Source organism: Corvus hawaiiensis, chromosome Z (genome assembly GCF_020740725.1).
Source record: "Corvus hawaiiensis isolate bCorHaw1 chromosome Z, bCorHaw1.pri.cur, whole genome shotgun sequence".
In the NCBI taxonomy this organism is placed as follows: Eukaryota; Metazoa; Chordata; class Aves; order Passeriformes; family Corvidae; genus Corvus; species Corvus hawaiiensis.
The window spans coordinates 13793456-13806042 of NC_063255.1; the positions used below are offsets into that span (position 1 = coordinate 13793456).

The window sequence follows — 12587 nt, forward strand, 5'->3', positions numbered from 1 at the left end:
AGCAGATGCCTCCTCAGCAGTGTCACTGATGACACAAAGCTGGGAGGAGTGGTTGATATCCAAGAGGGCTCTGCAGCCCTTCAGAGGGACCTCGACAGGCTGGAGAGATGGGCAGAGAAGAATTGTCTGAAGCTCAGCAAAGGCAAGTGCAGCATCCTGCACCTGGGGAGGAATAACCCCCTGTACAGGCTGGGGGCCAACCTGCTGGAGAGCAGAAGGACAAGGACCTGCGGGTCCTGGTGGACCACAAACTGTCCATGAGCCAGCAGTGCCCTTGTGGCCAAGAAGGCCAACAGAATCCTAGGATGCATTAGGAAGAGCATTGCCAGCTGGTCAAGGGAGGTGATCCTGCCCCTCTGCTCAGCCCTGGTGAGACACGTGGAGTGCTGTATCCAGCACAAGAGAGACGTGGAGATCCTGGAGCAGGTCCAGTGGAGGACGACAAAGGTGATGAAGGGACTGGAGCACCTCTCTTATGAGGAACAGCTGAGGGGGCTGGGCTTCCTTAGCCCAAAGAAGAGGTGACTGAGAGGGGACCTCATCAGTGTCTGTCAGTGTCTGCAGAGAGGGGTCAGAGGATGGAGCAGGCTCTACTCAGTGGTGCCCAGCAATAGGACAGGAGACAATGTGCAGAAACTGATGCACAGGAAGTTCCACCTGAATATGTGAAGAATTTCTTTACTTCGTGGGTGATGGAGCACTGGAACAGTGAGTGAGGGAGCTCAGAGGAAATATAGTCTTCCTTTTGTCTCTTTCCCAGAGATGCTGTGCAGTCTCCCGCACTGGAGTTATTCTAGGACCTTCTGGAACCTACCAGCCTGTGCCTTGTGTTCTAGGATAACTCTGCTTGAGCAGGAAGGCTGGAACAGATGAACACTGTGGTCCCTTCCTGCCTGACCCATTCTGTGCTTCTGTGAATTCTGTCGCCTTCCATGGTGTTCAGTTTCATGCATTGCTCCTTTAGATATGCAAGATGTGTTAAACAGTTTCATCTCCTAAATTTTTTTTTTTTGAAATGAACATTTTACCTCCCACGTATTAATATTTTACCTGTGTATTAAGGATAGTGACTTCACATCACGCAGAACCATCAGAGTGGAGGCTGTTCCTGTGGGTAAGCACTTGCAGCAGCAGGAAAACAAAATCAGTGCTTTCTAACCTGGACTACGCAGGAAACTGAGATAAACAAACCATGTCGTGTATTTCCAGGGCGAGAGCTGTGTGGTGTGACGTTTTCCGGACCACGGCGTGCTTTTCGCGAGGGTCATTTCCAAAGGCTCTGCCTGCTCCAAGGGGAGCCGGGCCGGGGCCGGCGCCGCGGTCCCTCGGCGGATGCTCGGCTGTCCCCTCGTGTTCAGGGACAGCACCGCACCCCCGGAGCTGCGCTGCCTTGCACCGCCCCAACCCCAGCCCTGACCCTCCCTTTGCCATCTCACTCCGGAATTTCCTTACCGCGATGCACTGCTGCAGTCCAGTTCTCTCTTTTTTTGTGCATAGACAACCAAGGAAAGCTGCCTATTGCCAGCTGCAGCGCGGCTGCCTAATGCATTGCAGACACTGCCCTATGGACATGCGGTGGTAAGAGCCCCCCATGGAGACGTTTAGCATCAAACTCCTGGCAGAATCCGGCCTTTGAAACCTTCAGTGCTGATGCCAAGAGTCGATCCTGTAGTACAGCCGTTCCCCACTTGTTTGGCAGATGAGTTTTTGTTGCATTGGCTCACAGCAGGTAAAGTAAATCAGGAGGTGGGGGGACATTGGTCGCAGCACAGAGAGAGGCAGCATCAGAGTCTTGGATACCTCTGTTTTCCAGGCCCCTCTGCTCGTTAGATGCTGAGGAGGAGATGTGACAAATGGCAGAATTGTGGAGTCTAACAGGTGATAAGAGGGAAAAAAAAAGTTTCTGACAGAGATGCATTTTGCTGAAGTCTACACTGGGGTTGCACGGCTGGCAGATCACCATGTAAATGCAAATGTATCTCAGATGATTTGGGGTTTTTTTCAACATTCATACCCGATTTAAAAAAAAAAAAAAAAAAGTTAGCTTGCAATGTAATTTGCAAGTTACTCAGTTTCCAGAGATTTCGAAGGCTGAGGTACTTCTCTCTTTAATAAGTGCTGAAGTTCACTCAAAGTGAACTCAAAGTGCTGAAAAACACTCAATCCCAATAAGTAGAAAAAATAAATCCCAAACATTGTTAGATTGTCGTAACATTGCAAAACACGGCAATAAAACTGCTTTTGGAACTACGATTCTCTCAGAGAGAAAGCTGGTACCTTATTAAAAGGTGCTCTTTTCTGAACAGGGATTTTGCATTTTGGAATATTTTCCTTGGAATGACTCAAGTGGGCTCAAAATTCAAGATTTCAGTTTACATCTCTGAAAATGTAATCCCAGATCTGAAATTTAAACCAGATTCTTCTTTTCCCTATTTATGATCGCCTGTACACACTGAGCAGTTATTTACTCCTGCTGCAGGATCGTTACCTTCAGTTCAGGAGCTCATAGTTCACTCTCTGTAACTCTGTATCCATCTGTATTTGCCTGTGAACAAGTGACTGGAGTTCAGCAGGAAGTGACTTTTGATGGGCAGAAGGAAGACTATATTTCCTCAGAGCCCCCTCCACCACTTCATCAGAAATTAAAAGCAATTAAAACATTTTGAAAGATCATTTAATAGGTGTTTTGAAATACATAGTAGTAGATGATTTGAGGGCATAACATTTTTAGAGTTTCTTCAGAATAAACATCAAGCAAGACAGCTATGAATGCTAATTCTACTGTATTGGAAGAAAGACATATCCAGAGCAACCTATTTGCTATCAAAGAATCACACAAAAGCACAGAATAGTTGGGGTTGCCTCTGGAGATGACCCAGTCCAAGTCCCCTGCTCAGCACAGGGTTGCTCAAGCAGTACAATCAGTGTTTAGTCATTCTGAGCATCTCTGAAGCTGGAGACTCCACAGTCTCTCCAGGCAACCTGTTCCAGTGCTTGACCACACCCTTTGAAAGGTTTTGTTTTCCTTCTTACATTTAAATGATGGAATTTCATTTTGTGCCTATTGCCTCTTGTCTATTCCCTGAAAAACACTGAGAAGACTCTGATTTAATCTTCTTTAATCCCCGCCCACATTAGCTATTTGCATACACTGATGAAGTCCTCAAGCCTTCTCAGGTCCAGGCTGAACACCTCCAGCTCTGTCAGCCTCCCGTCACGTGGCAAATGCTCAAAACCCTCCGTCATATCAGAGCCTCTCTGGTAAATAATGCAGAACTGGGTAACCTGCCCAGGACTGGACACAGCAGAAAATGTGTCTCACCAAGCTCAGCAGAGGGGAAGGATCCCCTTCCCTGACCAGCTGGCAGCACCCTGCCCTGTGGAGGGCAGGATGCTGCTGGCCTTTGCTGCACAGGCCCATTGATGTCTTGTGTTCACCTTGTCCCCAGCTCCTTCTCTGCTTTCCGATCGACTGCACTCCAGCCTGTGCAGGTGCAGAGAGCATAGGAATTTCCACCTCCCTTTGCCCAGCTGCCTTGGGCTCCTGTCAGCCCATTTCTCCAGCCCACTGAGGACCCTTTGAATGGTGGCACAACCCCCTGGTGTAGAATCCACCTCTCCCAGTGTGAATGTGCTGATCAGGCTTCTTCACAAATACAGAAACCAGTCATTTTCCACAAGATTCCAGTTTTATCCAGTGTGAGGTTCAGCTGAGTGAAAGTGGAAAGGTTCATTGAACAATGATTTTAGAAGTCAGTGTTGAATAGTTAGTTTGATCACTGTACAACTGACCATACTCATTCAGCTGATCTGAAGGAAAATCACAAGTGCTTGGAGAAACAGTATCTCATTGTCCCAAGGAATGGGTGAGTAAGGGAGAGAGCTGATATCTGAGTGACATATCTTTATTTTGTCATTTCACACACTGAATAGTAACCAGTCCTTTCCAACCTGGTAGTCAATGTTTCCAAAAACTTGTTAACTAAATAAACTGCTTCTGTGTCCAGCTGATCTTTTGGCCCAATTTTCTTGGCCATCCTGTGAGTCTATAACTTACAATTAAGATTTTGGGAAGGACTCTGAAGCTACGCAGAGACACAGGCAGAGAAACCTGCTTATGTGTATTATCAGCTACATTTTAGCATAGGAGCAAGTTAACTGGCTACCCATGTCAGTGACTGATACTGAGATTGTATCTAGAGGAGATTCTTTTAACTGCTCTCCTCATGATAACAAGGTATTTTCAGCGACCCCCTTTAAATGGAAAAATAAGAATTTTCATTTGAGAAATGACCCTCACTAAAAAAAGGAGATCCAAGCTCTCAATCTAATGTCCTTGAGCTGCACCACACCCATATCTATTCCTGCTCCAGCTCAGGGATATGAATTAGATCAGAGTTTCTGTGCAGGGACTCAATTGAATAATCAAGTTTTAGAGTAGACAGTCATGAATGAGAATGAAGGGGACTGGATTTTTTTTACTGCTAAAGTGAGTGCCAGAATAACTCACTGAGAAAGCGAAACAGTATTTCCACTGAAGAGGCATTTCAAAGGGAAATTTGGAAATGCAATTGGAGGTTGTTATTACATTAAGACCTTGGTTAGTTATTTAAGGGGCTGAGATATTTAAACGTCCCTAAGCAATCAAAGTCTTTGCCTGATGAAAATATCCGGTCTTTAAAGGTTCTCTCAGTTTGTCACTAGATGTCAGCCTGCACCTTCAGGTCCCTACCCTGCTATGACCATGTGCACCTCTCCACCAGCACCCTATCAGGAATTCGTAACAGGAGGAGAACAAGAATAAAAATCTTGTCAAGAACTCTGTAAGTATTGTTTTGTAGCCTTCAGCAATGTTTATTTTAGTCCACGAAAAGGTGATTGTTACAAATGAAGACACAAACATTTGCAGGAAACAGGAGTGGTTTTGAAGTGTGTTTTACTCTTTACTTATGAACCCCCAGATACTTGGTAGGATTTGTTGTTGTTGAGCTGGAAAAACCCTCTGCTGAGGCCACACACCCTATGCACACGGAGAAACTGCACCTTCTGCCAAGACCCAGGCTGGTGCCCCTGCCTGTGCAACACAGAGCACGGATTTCTTGCTGTTATCTAAGACTCACGGCACAGGTGAAGCAAAATTTCTCTCTGCGCACATGTTGCTAGAGGTGTGCTCTTTGGCTGTGCTGGACACACACTGACCTGCACAGCCTGGGCTGCTGGTGTGGCCTGAACCAGCATTTGGCCAAGTGTGGATGGGTTGTGCCTCATTCAAACAGCAGATCCATGACCTACACCTGGTGGATCAGTGACTTGAAAAAGAGTTGCCTTCTAATTTCATAGTCCCTACACACTCAAGGTATTTTCATGTTTGGGTGATTGGCCAAATGTGACATTTTTATGTCTCTAGTGATCAGGCACCTGGGGTTTCCTCTGAGAGTGGTACATTGCCAGCATTCTGGGCTAACTATGCATTGTTCTGAACACCACCTGTTTTACTGTGTTGTTTTCCTGGCACAAAATTATGTCTGCATTGACATCCACAAAAGTACATGGGTTTTGCCATGCTGAGCACCACAGAGGCTCTCTTTCAGGCAGCTTGCTATCTACTGAAATTCACAGTTACACTTTAGACACTTGGACAGCTGTTTATTTAATGCACAAAAACAGTTAAACATCAGATAGGGAATACATTTCCAACAAGTTAAGCAAGAAATTTTGTTGTTCAAAAGCAAACAGCAAGAAGAGCATCTGGCTGTGAGATTCCTCCCATGTCCTTAATTTAGATACTTTCTCCTGGCCTATAGAAATGCAATTATATCTCTCTGAACTCTGGACTTAAGAGTTCATGGTGTCCTTTTCTCATACAACAGTGCAGCTTTCTTACCCCGGAACACAGATATTAGGGCTTTCTCACAGAAGAAGAATGCAGTTTTTTGCAAATCCTTTAGCACATTAAGCTGCTTTACCTGCAGGTCTAGAAAAACCTCAGGCTCCTGAAGAGCATACTGGAACTTAATTGAGCCAGGACCTGTGAGTGAGTTAACCACTGTTCTTGGGAAGGGGAGACCTAGAACCCAGATCTGGATCCAATTTCTATTCTGCAGTTGAAGTGAAAAAATCTCTTCACAGTTCCTCTTTGGAGATTGCACCCTAACCACTGCCAAGCAGTGTTTGAGGGCTTTCACTGACCTTATGCTCCAGCAACAGCCAGCAATTCATGCAACAGGGAACTGTTTCAAGCCAGAGAACATGAGCACATTCACAAAGGGGCCCAGAGATTCAACCATTTCCCTGGGATGTGGGAAAGGGGGAGCTGAATCTCTCAAGCCGTGGAGGATAGCTGTGCCCACTAATTTAGCATTTCACAAGGGAAGGGGAAGGAGCATAATCTGCACATACATTGAAGCTGGGACAGAAGCAGCACATCCAGGCACAGATTCAAAGGGAGGGATGGGGGGAATGAGTTAAGTTCACAGCCGCTCCTGGCTTAGTGTGGCCTGGCACAGGGTCTTCTGTGTTGGGATGCAAAGTTACCTCCCTCACAGGATACACACTGTGGCCAGTCCCAACAGAGATATCCCCATAAAGCACAGAAATAAGTGCTACAGAATCAAGCAGATTTAGGCATGCTCAGGAACAGATTTCTAGGCACAAAAATTTTACTAGAAAAAACTTTAAGTACCTATAGACTTCACCTGTCAACCAAGTCAGGATTTAGGAGGTTAGAGAGGCAGTTGTACAGTACTTAGATGCTTAAGTTCTTCTGTGGATATGTCTGATTTCTTCGGAGTCTTTGCATCTGTGTAAATACGCCCAGCAGCCACCAGCTCACTTCTGCTTTTCTTCAGACAACTTGTAAATCAGTATCTTCCCCCCTAGCAAGTGCTCAAGGCTGGAGAAGTCTGTTCTGCCTTGAAAAAAAAGAGAACAACTTCTCCTTACAAATAGCAGAATAAGCTGCTTTCAGATCAAACATGAGTTTTACAACAGGAGTTATCAACATATAGAGTAAACCTTACAGAGTCTGAAAAGAGTAATTGCCACTATGGCGTTGCAGTTTTCTCTGGAGAGAAATAGCAAGTTTGCTTCATGTCAATACTTAGAGGTGACAAACAACCCTCTGCATAAATGCCTTTTTAGCAGAGTTAGGCAGATGCTGGAGTTAGACTGCATGGAAAGGGGTTGGAAATAGAAAAGAGTTTTGAAAATTATATTTAAATAATCATCTTATATGCAATATTAGGGATTAATGAACTTGTATTCTGAAAACAAAACCAGAACTGTTGCATTTTCCTATCTTTTAAAACAAATATTTTGATAATTTGATTTCAAATTCTTTTCCCCATAATTAAAAAAAATATTTTAAGAAGTAGATATATAATTTTATCATAAAAACTTTCACAGCTTAAAAATACACTTTTTTCATCCCCCTAGAAGTTTGATTCAGATCAGCCTCAAATTATTTGCTAGTCATTTCTCTAGAACGGAGACTGGGACAGGCCAATCCCTTACATTCTCTAGGCTACATAAGCACTGTAGGCCCTAGGGCTGCTCAGACCAGAGGAACTGAACTTCACGGAAACTCTGGCAAGTGACAGTGAAAACACTCAGCAGAACTAAAGCCTTTGTGTTTGGTTTTAAGTGAACCTGAAGTATCCCAGAGCAAGTGATTTGAAGTGACTAGGATTGTTTCTTTTCCCCCTTGGTTTTTTGTTTGCTTGTTTTAATTTTATTTACAATTGTGCTGATTTCCTGTAGTGAAATATGAACAGTCTGAAGTGCAGCAAAAATTAAGCCTGCAACCTCAGTGCCCTGGGGGAGATGCTGTCTTGCTACACATGGTCTGGGGCTGTGAGGTTTCCTTTCCCCTCAGGGGCCTGGAGAGAGGCTGAGGAACAATGTTAGGGGGCTTACACCCTCCGTCCAAACCCAGGCAAAGCAACACCTCCTTGTGAAGCTGCAAATTCTGTCCTTGGATTTCTCCTTGACTGTCTAGGTTGCTCTATACCCTGGCAGCAGCTGAGGGGGAGGGGGTAGCTGGAAAAGCAGATCCTGCACTGATGTGGAGGGGAGCACAGTCTTGTCCCCTCTCTTTCCTAAGCCCCTGGAAGAGAAGAAAGGGACCAAGCCTGAACTTGTCCTGACAGTTCCCCTCAGGGCAGGTTTGAAATAGAAGAGAGGCTCCCCGTGCCTTCAGTGGAACCTGGGGAGCAGTGACCCGTCAGGCCTGCACTGTTTACAGGGTCCTGCAGCAGTGAGAAAGCAGCTCAGCTCCTCTCCCTGGCACAGACAAACACAAAGGGTGCAAGGGCTGCTGGCCTCTTGCTGCTTGCAGCTCCAGCTTGAAGGGACACGTTTGACACCTTCCAGCCCCAGCCCACCCCAACCAGCCCCTCTCCTTCCTGTGGTGCTTTGCACATCCTGCATCCTCCCTGGCTGGAGTCCCATCAGCCTCACCAGTTCTTGTTCCCCAGAAGAGGTACAAGCACTAAAAGGCATTTCATAGAGACACCCCACCACTACCTCCTCCTAGCCCTGCTCTCCAGCTCAGGGTGCATTCTCCAGACAACAATGTCCATCAAGGGTCTCCGAGGGCAGACAAAACCACAAAAGAGCATCTCTCACACAGAAGTCCTCCTTTACTCATCCCTCCTCCCCTTGTCCTGACCAGGCATTCAATATCCCCAGGCCACATCTGGCACTGTCCCACCCCCAGAGCCCCCTGCCATCTCAGCAGTGCTGCTCCATGGAGCTGGCAGGCAGCAGGTCGTAGCGGCTGTTGTACATCACCACCCCTGGAGGGTAATAGGCCACCTCTGCTTGGATGGCTGCAGCACGGGGAGCAGCAGGGACAGGGTGGACAGGCATCACGGCATGCAGGGCCTGCTCCTCCTTCTCAGGCTTGGTGGTGTCAGTGAAAGGGCGCATAGTGGTGAGGGAAGGTGAGGTGATCCTCCAGAGGAGGCTCTTCAGTGCCTTGCGGAACTCCCTGCGCATGAGGCAGTAGAGGATGGGATTGAGGCAGCTGTTGGAATGTGCCAGGCACACGCTGATGGGGAAGAGGTACACTTGGGAGAGAAAGTATTCATTACTGAAGTGCACCACGTTGAGTTTGATGAGTATCCCCCACGTTGTAAGTGCTTGGTTAGGCAGCCAGCACAAGAAGAAGGACAGCACCACGATGGACACTGACCTAGTCACTTTGGAGCGGCGCCTGATGCTGGGGCCACTGCAGGTGCTGCCCACGTGCTTGTCACTGATGAAGCGTACCAGGCGCAAGTAGCAGAGACTAATGATGACCAGCGGTACCACGAAGCCCAGCAGCACCTTCTGGATGTGGTACAGACCAAGCCAGAACTGGGCATTGTTGCCTTGGCCCTCTGGGAACTTGACAAGGCAGAGAACATCATCAAAGACAGTGGCAGTGGTGGAAAAAATTGCATGGGGCAGGGAAGCCAGGACAGCCGACAGCCAGATGAGTGCACAAAGCCACTTGGCAGAGCAGCAGCCACCCAGTGGGTCACCTCGACGCTGATTCTTCAAGGCTGAAGCCACAGAGCGGTATCGAGCCACACTCATGGCAGTGAGAAAGAATACACTGGCATACATATTCATTGCTGTCACATAGGAGACGATCTTACACATTGCCTTGCCGAAGAGCCAGTTGAAGTCCAGCGCGTTCTCCACTGCCCAGAATGGCAAGGTCAGCACAAACTGGAAGTCAGTCACTGCCAGGCTGGTCACAAAGAGGTTGATGGAGGATTTCCTCCAGCCTTGCTTGCTTTTCATCAGGTAGAGCACCAGCAGGTTGCCCACCAGTCCCAGGGCGCACACCACGGAATACACCAGCGAGATGACAATCCTCACGACATCAGAGCTGTCCCCCTGCATCCCGTCAGCTCGCTCCAGGTTGATATTCTTCAAGAGCTGCAAGAAGGACACGTTGCTCCCGTTGTCCATCTGAGCGCCTTCCAGAAAGCCCAGCGGCGTGTCCCAGGACTCCCGGTGCGCTCCTTCCTTTATGCCAGCGGCTGGCGAGCAGGCACCGCGCTCGCAGGGCTCGCCCATCCCATGCTAGGGTGGGAGACGGGTCCGCGGGAGCTTTTTCCCCAGACGCTGACCAGCGGCAGCGGCGGGCGGGCTGCTGGAGCGGCGGCAGGGTCCGGGGACCGCGCGTTGCCGGCTGTGCAGGTGCCACCGCTGGCGCCGCTCGGCTCCGCGCCGCGCTTTTATCCGCGCCGGCGGGGCGGGGCATGCGCGGTGGGCGCGGAGCTCTCCCCGGTGCTGAGCGCGGCCGCCGCGCCCCGCTGCCCCCGCGGCTGCTCCCCGCGCACCGCCCCCGTTCCGCCGCGTCCCGTCCCGTTCCTTCCCGCCGCGTTCCGTTCCATCTTGTCCCGGCCTGGCTCGGCCCGTCCCGCCGCGTCCCGTCTCGATCCATCCCGTCTCGATCCATCCCGTCTCGTCTCGTCCCGTCCCGTCCCGCACACCTGGCGGGGAACCGCGCGTGTGGACCAGCCGGGCGTTCCCGAGGGCTCAGTGCGGCAAGCGCCCAGCCAGAGACGATGTCCTCTCCCCCGGTGTGATGCCCTCCTCCCTACGTGATGCCCTCTCCCCCGGTGTCGTGCCCTCTCCCCCGGTGTCGTGCCCCCTCCCCCGATATGATCCCCCCTCTCCCGATGTGATCCTCACTCCCCCGATGTAATCCCCTCTCCCCGATGTGATCCCCTCTCCCCGATGTGCACCCCGCGGATCAGCTCCCACAGAACCTGTCCCCTCCTGCGTGGGGACAAGTTTTGGGGATGTCGCACGTCCGCTGACCCGCAGGGTGAGCCCGAAACCACCTGCGCTTTCGCGCCGGAGAAACCCCGGTACCGAGCCGGACCGCGCTTCGCCGTGCCCTGAAAGACCGCACTCCCCACGAACCCCCACGAGCCACGAACGCCTCTCCTGCTTTTGGGACGCCGGGAGACGGTGTCTCTCCCTAATTTTAAAGCGAACTGCACGGACAAGGGGAGCTGTAAAGCCCGGCTATCGGTGCAGCGCGTGGGCGAAGGCAAGAGCAGCAGCAGCCGCTTCCCCGGAGGCAGAGGGATCCCGCCCGCAGGGGGCCCCCCTGTCTTGCGCGGGGCCCAAAAATCGCTTCCCTACCAAGCTGGCAGCAGAAACAGAGAGCAATCGATGGGAATAGGAACCGAGGCTTTCCTTCTTGTATTCTGCCTTTAAATAAATCAAGGTAACTGCGCATTTTGAAAACCAAATAGATTCTGAATATACCTAAGTAAAGCACTGTGAATCAGCCATCTGGGGGAGATTTACGGAACATTTAACAAGTATATTATTTCTCCATTGATTTATCTCACTGAACTTCCTGCAAAGACAGTCGTGTCTGCCATTTGTTATCACCAGTCCACTCATCACTTTGATTTGTATCTGCAGGGACCCTGTAGAACCAGCCAGCACTCATTCACTGCCCCGCCAGCATAATTGGGCAGAAAATTGGAAGGGTAAAAGCTGGAAAACTCAAGGGTTGAGATAAAGGCAGTTTATTAGGGAAAGCAAGAGCTGCACATGCAAGCAAAGCAAAACAAGGAGTTAATTCCCCATTTCCCATGGGCAGGCAGGAGTTCAGCCATCTCCAGGAGAGCAGGGCCCATCACGTGTAACAGTGACTTGATAAGACAAATGTCATCATGCCAAACATGCCCCCTTTCCTCTTCTTCCCTCCACTTTGTAGACTGAACACGGTATCATACGGTCTGGAACATCCCTTTGGTCAGTTGGGGTCACCTCTCCCAGCTGTGCCTCCTCCCAATCCCACAAGCACCCCCAGCTTCCCTGCCAGTGTGGCAGTGTGAGAAGCAGAAACGACCTTGGCTCTGTGTAAGCTCTGCTCAGCAGTAACTAAAACATCTCTGTGTTATCATCGCTGCTCAGGACAAATCCAAAACATCTCCATACCAGCCACTTTGAAGAAAAATAACTTCACCCCAACCAAATCCAGCATATTTTCACACTTTTTCCAAATTATGGATTTTTTTCCTAGGCTTCCATACCTCTTAATCACCGACTATGGCTGCATTGGGGTGGCATTTTCAATATATGACATTAAGCTGCATCTCTTAGCCTGCTGAATAGCAACAGTTTTTCAAATTCTCTCAACCAGAGGAAATCATCCTTGTGGTGAAATATAACAACCCCATTAGTCCCATCAGTGTTGCATGGTCAACTGTAAAACAGTACATGCAGAAGAGAAAGCCACTGATACCTAACACCAGCAGCAGAACCATCATATAAACGAGCAATGAGAAAATACTGAGTTTCAAACAGACTTGCAGAGGTTTTGTAAAGAGTGAACAGGGTGAGGTGCACCCCAGCCCACAGCAGCAATGGCTGCCTTAGCACTAGAATCAGCACTTACCCAAAACCAAGGTTAGTAAAATATTTGAAATAAGCAAGCTCTTGTTCAATTTTCCCTCTTCTCTTAGTCCTGCTAGTATTTGCCCACAAGGAAAAAATAAGCTGTACTTGAGCCATGCAGAGACTATGACAGGTTCACTTGGTAAATTATTAGTAAGATTGATAGGGCA

At 49.0% G+C, this 12587-nt stretch overlaps 1 protein-coding gene across 2 annotated transcripts; it reads right to left on the reverse strand.

Annotated features, from left to right (window-relative positions):
- Positions 1-4828: 4828 nt before the first annotated feature.
- On the reverse strand, positions 4829-10192 carry RXFP3 (relaxin family peptide receptor 3). Of its 2 annotated transcripts, XM_048292714.1 has the most exons (2): positions 8815-10192; positions 4829-6911 (listed from the first exon to the last, which is right to left on the reverse strand). In XM_048292714.1, exons 1-2 carry the CDS (start codon positions 10066-10068, stop codon positions 6876-6878), a joined length of 1290 nt encoding a protein of 429 aa, XP_048148671.1. In that variant the 5' UTR covers positions 10069-10192; the 3' UTR covers positions 4829-6875. The 2 variants fall into 2 exon arrangements, with proteins under 2 accessions (XP_048148671.1, XP_048148670.1); XM_048292713.1 differs by having other exon boundaries at positions 4829-10192.
- Positions 10193-12587: the final 2395 nt, after the last annotated feature.

Bases quoted from the DNA above. Each gene is read 5' to 3' on its own strand.
- RXFP3 (XM_048292713.1), bottom strand. From the start codon at position 10,068: ATGGGCGAGCCCTGCGAGCGCGGTGCCTGCTCGCCAGCCGCTGGCATA.